This window comes from Heterocephalus glaber, unplaced genomic scaffold (genome assembly GCF_053883595.1).
Source record: "Heterocephalus glaber isolate CG9 unplaced genomic scaffold, H.glaber_assembly_v1.0 deba00001479, whole genome shotgun sequence".
Taxonomy (NCBI): domain Eukaryota; kingdom Metazoa; phylum Chordata; class Mammalia; order Rodentia; family Bathyergidae; genus Heterocephalus; species Heterocephalus glaber.
Window position 1 is genome coordinate 4,487,749 of NW_028258316.1, and position 18,964 is coordinate 4,506,712.

Here is an 18,964-nt window from a genome sequence, read left to right on the forward strand (position 1 = left end):
ATTTTTTTGTTCTGATTTATTTAACAGTGCAGGGCATGCGTGAGGCCCTGGACTCAGATCCCAGTGCTGGAAAAAAACAATCAGAGTCCCGTGAGAAGAGCCTCGGCAGGTAGTTTCTGGCAGGTGCCCATCCTCAGATGTCGTCCTCTGCTCCTGTGGCTGGCACGGCCCCTCCTGGCCCAGCCCTGCCCGTGAAGGGGAGGCCACGCCTGAGGCCCCTCCGTCCTGTCTCCCGGTGCCTGGCGGTGGACGCTCCATGGTCAGTGGCCACTTCCTCCTCTCTGCAGGGGGCGTGGTTTCAGGACCACAGCAACCTGGATGGGGTGACCTGCAGCCGCACTGCCCAGAGGGGACCCAGTGGATCCCCCCGCTCGGGTGGGCAAGGCCAAAGCTGCAGATCACAGGGACAGGGACAGAAGCAGGGCAGGGAGGAGCAGCGAAGCCCCAGCACAGCCACTGGGCATCGTGGTGTGAGCAGCAGGCAGAGCTCTCTGTCCAGGGCCAGCAGCATCTCAGTGCCCAGGACAGGTGCCTGAGCCCAGCTGCAGACAGATGCTGCTGTAACCGGAAAGGAGCAGGAAGAGGCAGTGTCCCCAGAAGTCCAGGCACCACTTCCTGGGACCAGGTGGACACAGTGGCCCCGTTTCTGGCTGTGGCATCAGTAGAGGAGACTGGCCCCTGCCCCTGTCCCTCAGCAGCTGCCAGGAGGACGGAGGAGCCAGCACCTCTCCTCTCCTGGGACAGGTGCACCACCTGGCAGGGCTGGAGGCGACAAGTCCTTCCAGGTGGCTGTGAAGTCACAGGGCTCCGTCCCACTGTGGACTCTCAAGGTCAGGACAAGGGTGAGGGTCCCAGGGAGACCTTGGAGGAGGCTCGGGTGAGCCCTGTCCCAGGGCCACCGCAGATGCCACGGCCTGAGGACAGCTGCCAATCCAGCCTCTTTGCCTTCTGTGAGCAGCAGCTGGCCACGAGGGCATCCGAGTCCACAGAAAGGGGTGGCCAGGCCGTGACCCCAGGGCACCAGCCTCAGGGGAGGTAGAGGGCCACCACCATGTAGATGACCCAGCTGGTGGACACAAAGACCCCGAAGAGCAGGCTGAAGAGCACCAGCGAGCGGGCCTTGCGCGAGGTCTCCTCCGCCTGGGCCAGGTCACCCCTTCCCAGCGCCGCCCGGGTCTGCAACAGGACGGCCGGCGCGGGGTGGATGAGTGAGGGCCTGCCAGGGCCACGGATGGGGTCACTGCACCCGGCTTGCGGACGGAGGGACAAGGCTCATCGACTTGGCCAGGGCCTCACAGCCAGGGTGGCCAGGCCAGCCTGAGCCCAGGCCCCTAGCTTCCTGCTGCTGGAACGTCACCCGGGCCCGCACCCTGTGCCACCCTGTGGTTAGCAAGGTCAGGAGGGCCCCGGGAAGTAAGGAGATGCGGCTGGAGGGTGAACAGGTCAAAAGGTGGATGGAGGGAGGGAGGGCGGTGTGGCTGAACAGAGTGATGGGTGGACGAACAGGTAACGGATGCATAGAGACACGGGTGTACAGCGGGTGGGCAGAAGGATGGAGAGGTGGATGATGGATAAGCGAGCAGGTGGGTGGGCAGACAGCGATATGCCTGGATATAAGGGTGGGGGGGGATGCACAGCTGAATCGGATGGACGGGTGGCGGAGCGGGTGAGTAGGTGGGTGGATGGCGGTGGATCCGCAGGTCAGTGGAAGAGTGGGCGGGTGGGTGGAGGGATGCTATCAGGGTGGTGAGCGGTGCAGATGGCTGAGGGGCTGGACAGGCGAGAGGGAGGCAGACCCAGGAGCTTCGTGGGAGGGCAGCCCCAGGCCCGGCCTGAGAACCCTCCCGCGCAGCCGTGCAGGGGTGCACAGGAGGGGAGCGGGTCCCATCCGAACGGGCAAGGCCCTCCCAGTGCCCGCCCTCTGTGGGAGCCACCGGAGACCCCGTCGGCCTGGCAGCCCCGCCCCGCCCGCCTACCTCGTGGGCGTAGACGACGGCGATGAGCCCCGTGAGCAGGCAGCAGAAGAATGTCACCAGCACGGACTCCGCCATGTAGTCCTTGGGCGACGCCCTGTGCTCCCCCGGGGCAGCCGCGGGGCTGCAGTACTGCGACACCGAGAGCGGAGGGGCCCTCAGCTCCGCCCCGCCGGGGCCTGCGCCCTCCCACTGGCCTCTTCTTCCTTTCCTTTTCTTCCCTTCTCTTCCTTTCCGCCCATGCCCCCTCCCTCCTTCATTCCTTCCTGCCTGGCTAAATTGCTCCATTGCCCAGGCTGGGCTTCAGCTTGCGATCTGCCTGCCTCAGCCTCTTAGAGTTCTGAGATCACAGCCATTGGCCACCAGACCAGCCCTCACCCCCAGCCCAGGGTCTCTGAGCCCCCACCGTGGATCCCGAATTCTTCCTCCCCACGTAGCCAAACTTGGATCTCCCCTCCCGCTCCTTCCCGAGCTCCTGTTCATCCCTCAGAACCCAGCCGCCCTGACCCAGCCATGCGGGCCACTCACCGCAGGGAAGGTGTAGGCGCCGGGCACAGTGGCCGAGAAGAGCGGGCCGGGCGGGAAGAGCGCAGCGGGCGCGGGCGGCAGCAGCACGGGTGGCGGGAAGGGAGCGAAGAGCGCGGGCGCCGCCTTGGGGTCCAGTGGCGCGTAGGGCGGGGGCTCGGTCGTGAAGCCGATGTGTGGGACGCTGCCGGCCGCCTTAGGCCCCGGGGACGGGGACGAGGCCGTGGGGTCCCCGGGGCCCGGTTCACCGCCCCCCGCCACCGCGTCCTCGTCGGGCGCGTGGGCCTCGTCCAGGAGCCACGGGCGGCGCGGGAGCTGCGGGAGCGCGGGGTCCGCGGGCGACTCAGGATGTTCGGGGTCCCAGGGGCTCTCGGGGTCCTCGGGGCGCGCGGGGCTGCTGCCCCCCTTGGTGTCGGGAGCTGAAAGAGGACAGACTGGGACCCCAACAGCCCGCTGTGACCCCAAGGCCCAGCCTCGGGGCCTCAGGCCCCTGCACCTGGCCCGGTGGGACAGACATTGGGCAGCGGTGCTTGGCCCACGGAGACGCCGTCCCTCAGGAGCCTAACGGGGCCCAGAGGGGAACCCTGGCTCTGCGGGAGGGGTTGACAGAGCAGTGTGCCCGGGGCTGGCTCGCACGCCCCGGAAGTCACGCTCCGGACGCCCTGAGGTGTCCTGGGCTCGCGCCAGCTGCACAGGGTGGGGACAAACCCAGGCTGGCATCCGGGGCCATGACCTGTGACCTGCCAGTCGCGGACCTGGGCACGAAGTTGTCCCGGCCCAGCCAGCGCCCTTGGGACCATAGAGCACCCACCATCCAGGGCCCGGGCAGGGTCACCGACAGCTAGGACAGCGGCCAGGCCTCCAGGGAAGAGCCAGACAGAGCCAGCTGAGAGCCCCGGATGTTGATGTTATCAGAAAAGACAGCCACCCTACCCTGCCCGTCCGGGGACAGCACCAAGCAGATCTGTGCGTTTTGAAAAAGAACCACATGGAGACTTTGAACTAAAATTCGTAACATCTGAAATTTTTAAATTCACTGACAGCTGGCTTTGTGGGACCCCCTGTAACCCCAGCACTCTGGGAGGCCGAGGCAGGAAGATCACAAGGTCAAGCCCAGCCTGGACAACTGCAACTTAGCGAGATCCTGTCTCAAAATTTTTTTAAAAAACTTTTTTAAAAGGCTGGGGATGTAGCTCAACACTCCCTAGTACAGTACCTGGTACTGCAAAACAAACACACTAACCAGCCAGTTGCACACATCTTATGAAAAGCACGAGACCACCCAGGACAGCCACACACGTGTGTGCACAGCAGCCTGGCCCTGGAAACAGCCCACACGTCCCTGGGCGTGAGCAGGAGTGTTCCTGGGCTGTCCCCACACCAGCGGCACGGCCCTGAGCTGCAGCCCTGCTACTGATGCTACCGAGGCTATCGGGCAGCTCCCCTCTGGCATGTGTGCCTCACTGTGCGACCTGCTCACAGGCAGAACTGGAACTGGCCACAATCCTCCCGCCTCAGCCTCCTGAGTGCTGGGATGACAAGTGTGCACCACCACTCCTAGCCTGAGATTAGCTTTTAAAAAACAGCAATTCTAGGGCCAGGGATTTAGCTCAGGGTTTCATCACCTGCTGCGCAAGTGCAAGGACCTGAGTTCAATCCCCGGTACCAAAAAAAAAAAAAGAGAGAGTTATAAAAAACAGCAATTCTAGGGCTAGGGATGTAGCTGGAAAGCACAAGGTCCTGAGTTCGATCCAGGTTCTGGAAAATAAGTAAATAAAGAGAAATAAAAATGAAAACAGCAACTCCAGGAAGATGCAGGCACCAGTCCCGAGAACCTCAGGAGCGGCCTTAGGCACCAGGCCCTTCTCCCCACAACCAGGAGGAGCCGAATTTGCCGATGAAGGAGCCAGGAAGCCAAGTGCTCAGCCCCCAGCACCAGCTGACCCACGGGAACTCCCAGGAAAAACCACTGTTGATGGAAGCTTAAATGTGGGGACCGGGATTCGTTACAGGTAACTGATGCAACTACTCCACAGTGAAAAGGAAGGATCTAGGCCGGGCGTCGCGTGCACACCTGCGACCTTGGCACTCTGGGAGGCTGAGCCAGGAGGCTCTCCAGTTCCAGCCCAGCCTGGGCAACTTAGCGAGACCTCGGCTCACAATAAAAACTAAATAAAGGGCTGAGGATGTGGCTCAGAGCAGAGACCTTGGTTTCGATCCAAAGTACTGCAAAAAAAAAGGAACAAACTCTGGACACAAACAGATAAATCTCACGAGCATTACGTTGGCTAAAGAGGCCACCGAATAGAGTCGCTGCTGCCTGAGTCCACGAGATTCAGTTCTAGGAGACACAGGCTTTGCTGAAGCAAGAGGAGCAGTAGCTGCCCAGGGCCTGGGACCAGGAGGAATTACCAAGGGTACAGGAAACTCAGGGGTGGCATCAGATGCTCATCTGCAGCCATGACAGCCTTGCAGGTACACAATATAACATTGCATAGCTCGAAACACATGTTTTAAATATGTGCAGTTCAGTGGGCTTGGGTTATACCTCAGAGCTAAAACATTAAACGAAACATTTGGGGGAGATGACACAGGGTCTCACTGTGTAGTTCGGGCTGAACTTGGACTCATTGTGTAGCCCAAGCTGCCTTCAAACTTGTGGTGATCCTCCTGCCTCAGCCTCCCGAGTGCTGGGATTCTAGGCATGTGCCACCACGCCCAGCATAACAAAACAAACAAAATAAAAAACTTTACATGAGGTCTTGCAACCAGGAGTGGTGGCACCCACTCTGGGACCACTGTAGGAGGCAGAGGCAGGTCACACCTTCACAGGCTGCCTGCTGGACGGGTCACAGGAAGCACCCAGGGGGAGGCTGCCAGTCCCCTGCCAAGCTCTACACAGGAGTTCTACTGCTGAGCTCCTCCACCCCCAGCCTCTTAAGGTTTGCGGCAGGATCTCACTGAGCTCTCTGCACTGGCCTGGAACTTGAGATCTCCCTCCTTGCTCAGCAGCTGGGACGGCAGGCTGGGCACGGCCCAGCACTGTTGTGATCCCCAAGTCACAGAGGGAGCTGGGGTTCCCAGTGGGGACTCAGGGTCTCGGACCCCAGGCGGAGGCCAGGCACTGGCACGGGGATGCCAAGCCCGCGCCCCAGTTACCATAATAAACGGTTTCCTGGTCCCTGGGGCAAATCCTCGGCCATGGTAGATAGGGTGGTGGCCAAAAGTAAAAGAATGTGGACTTCTCAGGTTCTCAACACCCGAGCCCGGCAGGCATTGCAGCCAGGAGAGGCCCGGAGGGGACAGGGCTGGATTTGGGGGACCTCGGGGCCCCTGGAGCAGGGCAGGTGGGACCTGGTGGCCCACAGGCTCCCTGGCTCGGCCAGGCTGTGGAGGACAGGGTGGGGGCCGTGGGGACTCTGCTCCTGTCCTGCCCCTCCATGTCCCCAGCCCGGGAGCCCTGGGCAGGGGGTGCCGCCCAGTCCCGAGTCCCCTGGCTCCTGGGTCACTCTGTGGGGTCCTCGTCTCCCTCCAATCACAGCCCCAGGGTCCCCGTACCTCCCCCAGACCCAGCCTGGCCCCAGGGGGAACAAAGCGACCAGTGCAGATGTGGCGGGGCACGCTGCGAGGTCCCCAGGTCCCCCCCGCCCACAGCGCCTGGACCCCGCACCCTGCAGCCACCCTGTCCCCTCTGGGGTCTCGGGGTCCCTGCTCAGGGTCCCCACCTCCCTTCACTGGGCCCGCAGCCTCACCTGAGTCCATGGCGCTTGGCCTGTCCCACCCGCTCAGGTGGCTCAGGTGGCTCAGGTGGCTCAGGTGTCCCGCAGCCGCACCGCCCGGTTAATAATTCACCGCTGTTTGCCAACAGCCGAGTCCCCAGGTCGGTGCCTGGTGTGGCGGGAACCTGCGGTGTGGACCCCAGAGCGGGACCAGCTGGGGACAGGACGGGGCCTCACGGAGCTGGGGACCCGGGGTGCAGGGGGAGTGGCCATGCCGGGAGGGCCAGCGGGCGACAGGCAGTGGCTAGGGGTGTTTGTGACAGCCACACACCAATCTTCTATTATAGCTGTAGCCCACCCAGGAAGCTAGAAATGTTGATTTTCCTGTGAAATTTCATAAGATTTAAAATAATATGCAACCCAGGCGTGGTCCGCACACCTGTGATCCCAGCACTTGGGAACGACGCATATTCCAGGCCAGCCTGGACTACATGTCTCTAAAAAACCCCACAAAGGATGGAATTAATATGAAAAATGGAAACAAAGTCTTTGTAAATAGGGAGGGTGGGGGGGAGGGTTCAAGGGAGGGCAGGGGAAGGGGGAAAAAATAAGAACCAAGAGAGATTATGTAAAGGTGTAAATAAAATTTAATTTAAAAAATAAACAAACAAAATAGAGATATAGAAACTAACCAAGGATAGGAACCATTTTATTTATTTACCTATATATTTATTTATTTTGGTACCAGGGATCGAACTCAGGACCTGGAGCTTTCAAGGCAGGCAGCAGCACCACTGAGCTAAATCTCCATCCCCCACCAAGGATAGGAATCAAAAAAACTCAAAAAGGGTGCCTGGGCCAGGCGGGCTATGACCTACACTCCCAGCACTGGGGAGGCTGAGGCAGGAAGTTTGCCAGGAATTTGAAGCCAGCCTGGACTATGCAGCAAGGCCCCAAAAAGCAATCAAGCAAAATCTGAAAATCAGTCAATCAACCAATCAATCAGGTGCATGAACTTTGCCCTGAAAGGTACTGAGGTACAGACTCAGAAGCTGGGCCCGATGGAATCACCCAGCAGAGCCAGGGAAACACGTGTGACACAGCTGTGCAGTGCTGGCCACCAGCAGGTGGTCAGGAAACAGCCAGGAGGCCCTGGTGGGTCACTTGTGCCTCGGGACAGCGACAGGACCGGAAGCCTGCGGCTGCAAGGCCAGGGGAGGGACAAAGATCGATGAGCGGAAGGTGGAACCTGCCCCTGCACACACAGGTGGAGGACGCTGCCCTGTGAGCAGGCTTGGGGTGGGCAGGCATCCCCCAAGCATTGTGCCCGCACCCCCGTCCCTCAGAGGTGTGGGGTACAGATGGAGCTGCTGCCCGTAGTCCAGAAACCCTATGTACGCTATTTTTCATTTTGTTTTGTTTTTTGAAATAGGGTCTCGCTATGTAGCCCAGGCTGGCCTTGAACTTGAACCAGTCTTCCTGCCTCAGCCTCCCAAGTGCTGAGATGACGATGTGCACCACCACACTTGGCTCAGAAACCCCTATACTAGAAACCGACGTTAGAAATAAACAGAGGGAGGGGCCGGGGATTTAGCTCAGTGGTTCCAGCACATTCCTCGAAAGCACAAGGTCCCGAGCTCCATCCCCGGTACCAACCTCCCCCCAAAAAAACACCCCAAAACAAAAAAAACAGAGGGAGAAGGACATGGTGGTGCATATTTGTAACCCCAGTACTCAGGAGGCGGAGGCAAGAGGATTACAGAGGGTTCAAGGCCAGCCTGGACTGCATAGCAAGACCCTGTCTACAAAAAAAGTGAAAAAAAACAAAGGAAGCAAGTCCAAAGGCCCAGGAGAGGACAAAGACTGAGTGGGTCCTGGGACTTGGGCTCCAGCCTGGAGAACTGTGAGAACATGAATTCCTGTTGCTTAAGCCACCGTCTGGGGCGATTTGCGAGCCAGCTGGTGCAGACGAATACCCTTGTAAGCTTGGCTCAGCCTCTCTGACGTGGGGCAGGGTTTGCTTTATCATTTGTGATCTCCTCTCTTGCATGACATGCATGTTTGCCTTTTGCTGTCCTTTTTCCTGAATATTTGAAAGTGTGTTGCATATATCATGGCCCTTTGTTCCTGAACACCTTAGTGTGTTTCCTAGGGATAAGGCTGTTACACACTGTAACACAGCTACCCATTTCAGTGAACTGAAATTGATTGATTGATTGATTGATTGGTTTTTTGAGACAAGGTCTCACTATTGAACTCACTGTGTAGCCCAAACTCAGGGTGATCCTCCTGCCTCAGCCTCCTGAGTGCTGAGATTACAGAAGTGTCTCCCCATGTCTGGCCCTTTCTTGTCTTTAAACAAGATTATGCACTTCCTTGCTTGGAGTGTGTGAAAACGTGTGTGTTGGCTTTCTGCACCTGCTGGCACCACACGGGCCTTCGAAAGATATGTCCTCTCTTTATTTCTGATGTGCCCCCCGAGGAAAGCGGTAATAATGGCAGCCACACCCCAAGGTTTGTTGTCAGAGTGAGGCTTTGGTGCAGCTGAAGGTGGACGACCAGGGACCAGGGCTTGCTAAACTGTCACCACGTCATCCAGCGATACTCGCTCCCTGGAATCCAGGGCCCCTGGTCTCCTCTTTAAACGCTGAGCCAGTGACCAATAAAAGCTTGAAAGGAAGCCAGGTGTGGTGGCGCACACCCGTAATCCCAGCACTCAGGAGGCTGAGGCAGGAGGATCGCTGTGAGTCCAAGGGCAGCCTGGACAAGTATACAGCAAATTCCAGGAAAACCTGTATTTCATGGCGAGACCTTGTCTCAAAAACGCAAAAACAAAACAAAAGCTTGAAGAGGAGACTGGCACAAGCTGACACTTGGGGGCGTCTGGCTGAGTGAGGGAGGGCCGCAACATATTTCCTGTGTTTCTGTGTTTGGGGGTGGGGGAAGATAGAGAGGCTGAGAGGGAACCCCGCCGTGGAGACCCCGGGTCCCCTCCTTGCCCCCAGCCTCCTCCTCCAGCAGCCGCACGCACACACACGCACACGCACGCACGCACACGTGTGCTGTTCGGGGTGAGAGGTGGGGCCCAGCAGGCAGTGCTGTCCTTGCCCTCCTGAGCTTCTGGGGACCTGTCAAGGAAGTGGGGGCTGTGGGGGCGGAGCACTGGTAGGGGGCCGAGGAGGAAGTGTCCCCCGCGGGGGAAACACCTTGGTCCCACTCTGCCTCCCAGCAGACCTTGCGCCGGCTGGCCGGGCAGACACCGGAAGTGTGGACGAGGAGCCCCTCCCCCACTCACACTCTCCAAAGCCTCTTTCCTGTGCAGGACAGGGACCCTCGCCAATTGGAGATCCGGGGCTGCTTGATGTGCAGGGCTGGGTCCACCCCACAGCGCCCCCCCAGCCAGGGACCAGGCGTCACTGGACAGTCCCTGGCCAGGCTCCACCAGCTCCACTGCTCCAACCCGGAGAGCTGGATGACAGGGGAAGGCCTGGCAAGAAACTCTGTTCCTACTCTTCCTCGGAAGGAATGGTTACCATTAGAAATCAAATAATAACAAGTGCTGGTGAGGCTGTGGGAGGAAAGGAAGCCTTCTGCACTGTAGGTGGGAATGTAAACTAGTACAACCACTGTAGAAATCAGCACGGAGAAGCCTCAGAAAACTGAAACTAGAAATTCCATTTGACCGGTGCCGCAGACCAGCCGCAGTCGATGCAGGGTAGGAAGGGGAGAGGTCTCGGGCCGTAGAGTGAGAAAAGAACCGTTGCAAGCAATGTGCAGGTTCCCTCTGAGAAGTCTCAGGGTCTGATTTATTTTTATATCTCTAAGCACTAGCGAGGGAGCATTGGGCGGAACATGTTTACATTTTAGGTTGCCTTAGCAACATCTAGTGAGGTAAGGTTATTTTCACTAAACAGTATGTTTCTCTAAGCTGATTCATTTCATCGAACATCATGAATACATTTCTTAAAAATCACAATTGTCCCCTTATTTTCCCATACCTAGGTAGAACAAAATGTAACTTAATCAAAATCTCCAGAGGGTAATTTAATTAGAATCTCTATAGCAGCGGGGGTACAAGCAAGATTTAATTAATTAAATGTCAAACTTGTGGTCACCAGCTGGCCCTTGAGAAACTGCACAATGGTTAATATAGTTTGCTATTAGCTCTCTACTTTCCTATACCTCTATTTATCTTACCTAAGTGTCATTTGGGTTCATAGTTCATGAGCAGGAGATATTTTCAGCACTTTGAGAAATATTGAGTAACTTGCCTCCTTAATGCATTTACCTGTCTTAACTTTCTTTCTTTTTCCCATTTTCCACTATTTCTTACATCTAAAGTCTGTCCTTTCAATCTCTTCATAAGACCCCTTTAGTAAAAAGAATGTCAGCAATAAGAGGGGGAGTTATAGTAGTGGGGAACAGAGGGGGTTTTAGGAGAGGTTTCTTTAGGAGTGGATGTGGCAATAGAACTAAGAGAAACTGGAATTTGGGACTTGTGAGCCAGATCAGACTTCAATACATCATTGCCAATTTGTCTCATGGAGAGTTTGTTGTTAGTCACAAACACAATGACTCCTGTGACCAGAGTAACAATTATAAACATTATGGCAAGAAAAAATAAAACATGAGGGTACGATGTGTTCCCCCCTTTCTTTCCCCCAGCTGGAACTTTGTCAAGCAGCAATGGAGGTCGGTTGGGCTTCGCCAGACCAGCTACTCCCTTTGTAGGTTTCTTCCCCCAAAGAGTTAAAGACATAGGGCCAAAGATTTAGCTCAGTGGTTTCACTGCCTGCTGTGCAAGCGCAAGGACCCAAGTTTGATCCCCGGTACCAAAAGAAAGAGTTAAAGACATCATGTTTCAGTGATCCATGCACACCCATGTTTGTAGCAGCACGATCCACAATAGCTAAATGTCAGAAGTGGCCTCTATGTCCATCAACAGAACAATAGATAAGGAAAATGTGGTATTTACACACAATGGAATACTACTGTGGCATAAAGGATAAACTCCAGTCATTTGTAGGAAAATGGATGCACCTTGAGACCACAATGGTAAATGAAATAAATCAGACACACGAGCTTAAATACCACATGGCATCTCTTATATGAGAAACCCAAAGTATAAATAAGTTAAAGAGCAAAATAAAATAGAGATAGTAGGAAACAGGTCTTTTGCAAATAGGAAAGGAACCAAGAGATGAAGGGAGGGAAGGGGAAGGGGATAAAAGGAAAGATGTGTCCTGTGCACGCACCAGCTCTCCAAGAGGATGCGGTCCTTGTGGACTGCAAACGTGGCCTGGTACAAATAAAAATTTGAAAGGAGGGGCCGGGGATTTAGCTCAGTGGTTCTGGTGGCTGCCTTGCAAGCACAAGGTCCCAAATTTGAACCCCGTTTGAAACGAAAAGGAAACTCTTCCTTCATACACATTCCCAGCTGGCTTTGGGGCACAGGCGCCTGGCGGGCACAGCTGTTGGTTCAGGGAGGAGAACTGAGCCACCAGCAAGGGCACCACCCTGTGCCAGCGCAGTCCCACCCAGAGGCGTGGCTGAGGGACCTGGGGAGGGCCCAGCCGCTGCGGGATGGGTGACAGTGGTGACGTCCCGGGGAAGGGGCACCGGAAGAGCCTGGGTTTGGTCAGGAGACAGGGGAGGGGGCTTATCGGGCAGGGTGGGAGAGCTGAGACTGCCAAGGGGGGGGGCCCAGACGCCAGAGGGCTCCAGTGCCTGGCACGGCCCCGGCTTCAGTGCAGAAGAGACACGGGCTCAGAGCCTGCAGCCCCAGGGAAGTGGCTCGGGACAGAAACTTGGGGTGGGTCGTCCCTGGCAAGCCTGCTCCCGGCCCAGCCCTTTGCCATCTCGGGAACCCACCAGCTCTGGAAGGGGCTGAGGTCCCAGTGCTAGAGCATCAAGAATAATCCCAAGGGGCCGGGGATTTAGCTCAGTGGTTTCGACGCCTGCTTCGAAAGTGCAAGGACCCAAGTTCGATCCCTGGTACCGAAAAAAAAAGAAGAAGAATCCCAAGGGCTGGGGATGTAGCTCATTGGTGCTATCCCTGCCTGGCAAGCACAAGGTCCTGAGTTCAATCCCTAGTACCAAAAAAAATAATAATCCCAGCACTCAGGAGGCTGAGGCAGGAGAATCGCCTTGAGTTCGAGGCCAGCCTAAACTACATAGCAAGGGACTGTCTCAAAAAACAAAACAAAACAAATATAGGAAATCAGCTGGGCATAGTGTAGGTGGTCATAATCCTGTTCTCTGGGAGGCTGAGGCGAGAGGATCCCAATTTCAAGCTCAGCCTGGGCAACTTGGTGACTTAGCAAGACCCTGTCTCAAAAAATAATAAAGGGCTGGGGATGGAGCTCAGTGTGAAGGCCCTGGGTTCAATCTCCAGCACCACAAGACAGAAACAGGAAATAGGAAAATACAGGAATATAACTGGCCTGCAGTGAACGGCGTGGACAGACAGATACAGAGCCCAAAGCAGCCAGAACCCAGCCGTGCTGCCTGCCCCCACGCTTCATGCAGGGACCTCAGGGCACAAACCCTTCTTTGGAACCAAGGAAACTGAACCCTGTGTGGCTCGGGCCTGGCTCCTGGCCCACTGTGGGTCCCTTTGGCCTAGGGGACAGCGTGGGGCATCCTGGGCACCCGCAGGCCACACTGGAGGACCCAGCTCCTTACATGGTCTCCGCTGGCCGCGGGGCTCAGCAAGCCCGATGACTTCCTTGGGTGACTCCAGCGTCAGCACCAGGCAGCTCAGGCTCGGACGCCAGGACGCTGGGCCGCTGCTGTCCTTGGGGACACCTTGGGGACAAGCGATCAGAGCGCCCAACTCGCCTCTCTGACTGGGGTGGGCCCTGGGCCTGGGGGGTTGACGAAGGGGCCGCTGCCTTCTGAGCACTCCCTGCCCACCGCGCCCACCCTCCTCTGGCGGCACCAGCCGACCTGACTGGAGCAGGGGAGGGGACTGGGAGCCACGCGGGGCTCCAGGGAGGTGGGGACGGGCTCCGGCTGTGCTGGAAACCCGGACTGCCAGGGCGGAGGATGTGCTGCGCGGCCTGGAGAGCACTTGGAAGCCGAGGCGCGGGCCGGAGCAGGGAGCCGGCCCGGGGAGGGCGCACGGCCGGGCCCCGGAACTGCGGACGCACGGCAGAGCCCTGTGCAGCTGGGGTCCTCCTGCCTCGTCCTCCCCGCGGGCGCCCCGCCCCTCCCCTCCCCTCCCCTCCTGCCAGTCTCCCTCCAGTCCCCGCCCCGCCCGGCTCCGCCCCGCCCCGCCCCTCTGCCCTGTGACGCATGCGCCGCGCGCCCCGGAAGCGGCCCGCGCCCCGACCCCGGCAGCCTGGGAGGGCGGCGCGGCGGTCGGGGCCGGGGGCTGACATGGCTGCAGCAGGCAGCGGCGACTGCGAGGCCCCCGCGCCGGAGGCCGAGCGTCCCCACCCGCGGCCCTTCCTGATCGGGGTGAGCGGCGGCACGGCGAGCGGGAAGGTAAGGGCCGCGCCGGGCCTGTCGCTGTCCCCTGTCCCCAGGCGCGCGCCCGCGGTGGCGCGGTCCGGTCGGCGCAGGGGCGCCCGGCGAGGAGGCCGGGCCGGCCGGGGCCGGGGCGAGGCTGGGCCGCAGAGGCCGGGCGCGCGGGCAGCGATCCCGGGGTCCCCGCCTCCCTGCCGGCCCGAGACCCCCGCGGGCACCTGTGGCAGCGGGCAGGGGCCCCGGGGTCCCGCTGGCGTCTGCGGGACCCGACCTCTGCCCGCAGACCACCGTGTGTGAGAAGATCATGGAGCTGCTGGGCCAGAACGAGGTGGACCACCGGCAGCGCAAACTGGTCATCCTGAGCCAGGACCGCTTCTACAAGGTGCTGACGGCCGAGCAGAAGGCCAAGGCCCTGAAGGGCCAGTACAACTTCGACCACCCAGGTTCGGCACAGCGGCGGCAGGGCCCGGAGCAGCCTGGGCACTCGGATGATGGGTGGCAGCTGGGGAGGAGCTCTCCTGGCCTGCAGGCCCCGCAGGCGTTGGGGTGCAGCCCTGGGGGCTTTGGGGACCCCTCTCTCTGCCATCTCCCGCCTGAGGGCACCAGGACACTTGCTGCTGCGGCCCACGGGCCGGCAGGGGACCGTCACAGTCACTCCCAGAGGTGAACCACAGAGGCAGCCCCTGCGTCTTGAGTGCCTCCTGGGGTCCTCCGTGGCCTTCGTGCCCAGCCGTGCCCACCCCGAGTTCAGCTAGCTGTTCGCTCCTGTCCCTGCACAAGGGCAGCTGGGTTGTCGCCTTCTGCTCCATCCCTGCAGATGCTTTTGATAACGATTTGATGCACAGGACTCTGAAAAACATCGTGGAGGGCAGAACTGTTGAGGTCCCGACCTACGATTTTGTTACCCACTCGAGGTGAGCGAGTGGTTCCCGCAGGCCCTGCCGTGGGCGATGTCTGTGGACCGTGGCCTCATCTGTCCCCTGCATGGCATCAGTACCCCGGACTTGGTCTCCCCAGGTTGCCCGAGACCACGGTGGTGTACCCAGCGGACGTGGTGCTGTTTGAGGGCATCCTCGTGTTCTACAGCCAGGAGATCCGGGACATGTTCCACTTGCGCCTCTTTGTGGACACGGACTCTGACGTCAGGCTGTCTCGGAGGGGTACGGCGGGCTCAGTGGGTGCCTGGCAAGCCTGGCCTCCAGCCTGTGGAGGCTGAGCAAGTCCTGTCTCAACTGTAGTGCTCCGGGACGTGCACCGAGGCCGGGACCTGGAGCAGATCCTGACCCAGTACACCACCTTCGTGAAGCCCGCCTTCGAGGAGTTCTGCCTGCCGGTATGGCCCGCAGCGGTGCCCAAGCCCAGCCGCCCTCTCGCATGGGCGTGTGGTGCCTGGCCCTGTGCCAGCTGAGTCCTGCGTGAATGTCACTTGTCACTACACCTGGGCACACAGGATTAGTTCTCAGCTCTGCACAGTTGCTGCCCTCGCTCCCCCCATGGCAACACTAGCTCACCTCCCGCCTGCCCTGGGCCTTGCCATGAGGTCACCTGCATGTTGCTTATTCCCCTGGGCGACTCCGTATGGCAGGGACTTTTGTCTGCTCACTGCCCAGCAGACACTGGCTGCTCCTGCGGGGCCATGTCCCTGTGCTGCTGTGGGCTCAGCAGGCGTCCCTGCAGCTTGTAGATAAAGGAATTCACTGACTCTTCTTCCAAAGTAAGAGCTGGGCTTTGGGACACTGCTCAAATTGGAGTATTTTATTTTGAGGTTTGTTTGAGACAGGATCTCACTGTATAGTTCAGGCTGGTCTTGAACTCACAGAGATCCTCCTGCCTCAGCCTCCTGAGTGCTGGGATCACAAGCGTGCGCCACTAAGCCCCGATGGAGTATATAAAGAGAAATTCAACAGTATCTTGCCTCTTAGGTAAGAGTACAGCACAAAGGAACTGGAACGAGGATTCCTGCTTTAGAAAAGTAGGAGAAAAGAGCTCTGTGTGCTGCTATTTAAAGAAAACTCTTTTTCACATTCATGTTTCCTGGAAATTAATTTGGAAAGTAAATTAGCTGTTGCAGTATTCACAGAAAGTATTCACAGAAGGACATCTGATAGACTAGAGGGTTTGTAGAAGACACTGGATGCTGACTGATGCAGCAACCCTGGGTCACCCTGGGGCGGCTCCTGGCAAAGTCCTGTTCACCTGGCCAGAAAGCAGTCTCCGCCGAGGCCTATCTGCTGTGGGCACCCTGTTCTGCTCCCCCTGGACTTCTGAGCCCCGGTTCCCCTACCCTGTCCTGGCCCCTGCTGCCCAGTGTCAGCCCCCTTGCACCATGATCCCACCCTGCAGATATCCTGCAGATAGCTGTCCCCAGGGGTGACAGCTCCCTTGGTCCAAATTCACACACCTGGGTACCTGATACCGAGGCAGAAGGATCACTTGGTGGCCCTGACGCCGAGTGGCTGCTAGGGAGTGAGTGGCAGGGTAGTAGAATGGGTGGGCGGTGGGCAGCGGCAGCTGCGAGGCAGGGCCACCCGTGCATGCACCAGGGACGGTGCCCGGTCCTGTCCTGCCCTGCCTGCTTCTCCAGGGCCCTGGGAAGGCTGTCCAGGACTCAGGGAGTGGAGAGGTGCATGCTTAGCTGTCTCTGCGGGGTCCCTGGGAAGGGACAGCAGCTCAGCCAGGACACGCAGGGCAGTTTCCTTCACCTGCTGCTCCCTGCGTGGGTCACTGCCATGCACACCTGGCTGACACCTGCCGGGTCCCTGTCCCTCCCCTGCGGGTGACACCAGTGTCTCGATGCCTGGCCCTGCTGTTGCCCTGAGCACCCTGACGTTGCCTGGAGAGGATGGAGGTTCATGAGGACCCTTTGTGTCTTGCAGACAAAGAAGTACGCAGACGTGATCATCCCTCGAGGGGTCGACAACATGGGTAAGGACCGCCCACTCCCGCCCTCCCCGCTAGAGCAGGGCCCGTGCATCTTGTCTCGGGACGGAGCAGAGTTTGTCTGAGGCACAGGTTCCACGTGTGCTTTACAGACGTATTGAGAGCTGGGCACTGTGCCGTGCACCTGGAATCCCAGCTACTCCGGAGACTGAGGCAGGACGGTTGTGAGTGCCAGGCCAGCCTGAGCCACTTAGTGAGACCCTGTGTCAAAATGAACATGTAAATGTGGCTGGAGGCGGAGCTCAGTGATAAGAGTATTTGTCTGGCCCGTGAGGCCCTGGGTTCAGTACCCTGCGCTGCAGAAAAAGAAAACGTAGACCACACGTAGAGCTGCTGGGCAGGGCTGGGCACACCCGCAGGAAGCCTGTGCCCAGGCTTGGTGTGCGCTTGGTGGACTGGGCCTGTGACTGCCACGCGGTTTGTCTGCCCCGCCTGCCCGGGGGCTCCTGCGCGCCGGGGGCTGACGGGGCACCGCTGAGCACCGCCTGCCTGTCCGCAGTCGCCATCAACCTGATTGTGCAGCACATCCAGGACATCCTCAACGGCGACCTCTGCAAGCGCCACCGGGGCGGGGCCAACGGGCGCAACCACAAGAGGACCTTTCCCGAGCCAGGGGACCACTCTGGGGTGCTGGTCTCCGGCAAGCGGTCCCACCTGGAGTCCAGCAGCAGACCCCACTGAGCGGACGCCTGGGGACGGGCCTGGGACACCCTACCCCGGAGCAGCGAGCACAGCCTAGTGGCTGCTCCTGGGTGGCGTTGGGACCAAGGCGTCCTTGTCCTCATCCTGGGGGCGGGGGCAGTCTGGGTAACGGGCTGAGGGCTGAGGTCACCAGCTTCCTGCTTCCTTGGGGAGGGAGGTGGGCGGCTCTGCGGTCCTGGAAGCACATGGGAAGCCTGTGGCCCCTGCTTCCTGTACTTTTGGCCAAGCACAAGCGGCCTGGCCACTGGCTGGCCTGGTGGTCTTTGACAGCAAACCCCCAGTGAGAGATCAGCCTCGCAGTGCGATCTGTGCACACGTGCATGTCACCAGAACATGCTCCGATGGGGCATGTGTCCTGCTGCTCTGTTAGCACAAGGCTGACTGGGACCTGGAAGTCTCGTTCCACAACCCACACTGGGCAGGCAGGGAAGAGCTGGGAGCCCGGGGCCAGCCACGTTTCGCTGAGCAGCCTCTCTTGGAAGCAGGGCCCCAGCCCAGGGTGCTGCCTGTGGAGGGCCGTCCCCGGGGGCGCAGGGCCACCTCAGATGCCCAGACTGCAGGCACCTCCCTTGGGTCCCCACTCAGCCTCCCGCGGTCCCACCTGCATCACTCCTCCCACGTGATGGCCCTTTTGGAAGCATCCTTTGCCCATGGCACGTGCTGTGGCAGACACTGGCTTCTCAACATGGTTACCCAGCCGTGCTGTGTGCCAGGTGGCTCTGAACCTAAGGGTCTGGTTGAGTCTGCCCCTCTGGATGAAGAATGAATAAACAGCTTCGGATGTGAAAGCCAGTGTGTCCCTTGTTTACATTTTAAAAGGCAAATTCAGGGCAACACGATGTACAGATGACGCAGACCTGGACTGTCTAAGATGCTGCTCGTGTGTGTCTCTGAAACCTCAGGCTACAGCAACAGGGAGGAGCTGCAGCCCAGCACGGCCGCCCTGCTTCCCATGGACCCTGTCAGGATGGCCCGGCGGTTAAGGCCTGGCTGCAGACTGGGCTGGTGGGTGTCCCACAGGAGGACGGGCCCTGCGGACTCAGACCCAACCTGCAGCCCAGGGAGGCCTAGGGCTCATGTGGGGTCCCCGAGTTTGTGGGTCCCTGGCCTCTGCATCAGCATCTGGGACAAGGGCCTTGCAGGGCGAGGCCATGGGGTGTAGTCTTCAGTCTGGAAAGTTGAGGTGCTCCCTGGAGAACTTCCCAGAACGAAGCCCAGCCACCTCTGGGAGTCACTGGGCCATCGAGGAGCCAGTGCTGGCGGCAGGGGAACGGATTTCTAAGGCACTGCATGTGGCACCTGGTCCTGGCCCTGCCCACAGTGTCCTTGTTCTAGGATTTCCGGATCAGGATGTCCCAGCTGTCTCTCCAGCGAAGGGCCAGGAGTTCTCCTGGGGTCAGCGAGCTGTCACCGTAGGTCAGTGGGCGCAGCTTGTTGGACACGTGGCAGGCGACCGAGTACCAGGCTACGACCAGGGTGCTGAAGAGGTGGCGCTGCACCCGGGACCTGCAGGCGGGCACCAGTGTGGATGCACGAGCACTGGCCCTGCTGTCTGCAGGTCACCTGCCTGCCTCCCAGGCCCTCCCTCGCCTACCTGCGCACGCCCCCAGCTGCCCACCTTCCCCACCTGGATGC

At 59.2% G+C, this 18,964-nt stretch overlaps 3 protein-coding genes across 9 annotated transcripts in view; 1 reads left to right on the top strand and 2 right to left on the bottom strand.

Annotated features, from left to right (window-relative positions):
• On the bottom strand, positions 1-13,599 carry Prrt1b (proline rich transmembrane protein 1B). The gene is made up of 6 exons (XM_087183379.1): positions 13,512-13,599; positions 12,902-13,024; positions 3,239-3,357; positions 2,467-3,059; positions 1,977-2,097; positions 1-1,176 (listed from the first exon to the last, which is right to left on the bottom strand). Exons 1-6 carry the CDS (start codon positions 13,597-13,599, stop codon positions 1,027-1,029), a joined length of 1,194 nt encoding a protein of 397 aa, XP_087039505.1. The 3' UTR covers positions 1-1,026.
• On the top strand, positions 13,519-18,117 carry Uck1 (uridine-cytidine kinase 1). Of its 3 annotated transcripts, XM_021261864.2 has the most exons (8): positions 13,519-13,705; positions 13,971-14,130; positions 14,505-14,601; positions 14,705-14,847; positions 14,926-15,020; positions 15,524-15,609; positions 16,564-16,612; positions 17,127-18,117. In XM_021261864.2, exons 1-7 carry the CDS (start codon positions 13,598-13,600, stop codon positions 16,583-16,585), a joined length of 711 nt encoding a protein of 236 aa, XP_021117523.1. In that variant the 5' UTR covers positions 13,519-13,597; the 3' UTR covers positions 16,586-16,612; positions 17,127-18,117. The 3 variants fall into 3 exon arrangements, with proteins under 3 accessions (XP_021117523.1, XP_004849147.1, XP_021117521.1); XM_004849090.4 differs by lacking the exon at positions 15,524-15,609; XM_021261862.2 differs by lacking the exon at positions 15,524-15,609 and having other exon boundaries at positions 13,532-13,678.
• The window catches only part of Pomt1 (protein O-mannosyltransferase 1), a 14,047-nt gene continuing 13,195 nt past the window's right edge, over positions 18,113-18,964 (bottom strand). For all 5 annotated transcript variants that reach the window (XR_015439815.1, XM_004849087.3, XM_087183038.1 and 2 more), the window contains one exon: positions 18,113-18,835. Coding sequence is in view for 4 of the 5 variants with exons in the window: in XM_004849087.3 (XP_004849144.2) it covers positions 18,661-18,835 (175 nt within the window). In the remaining variant the exon portion in view is untranslated. The remainder of the gene's footprint in view (positions 18,836-18,964) is intronic.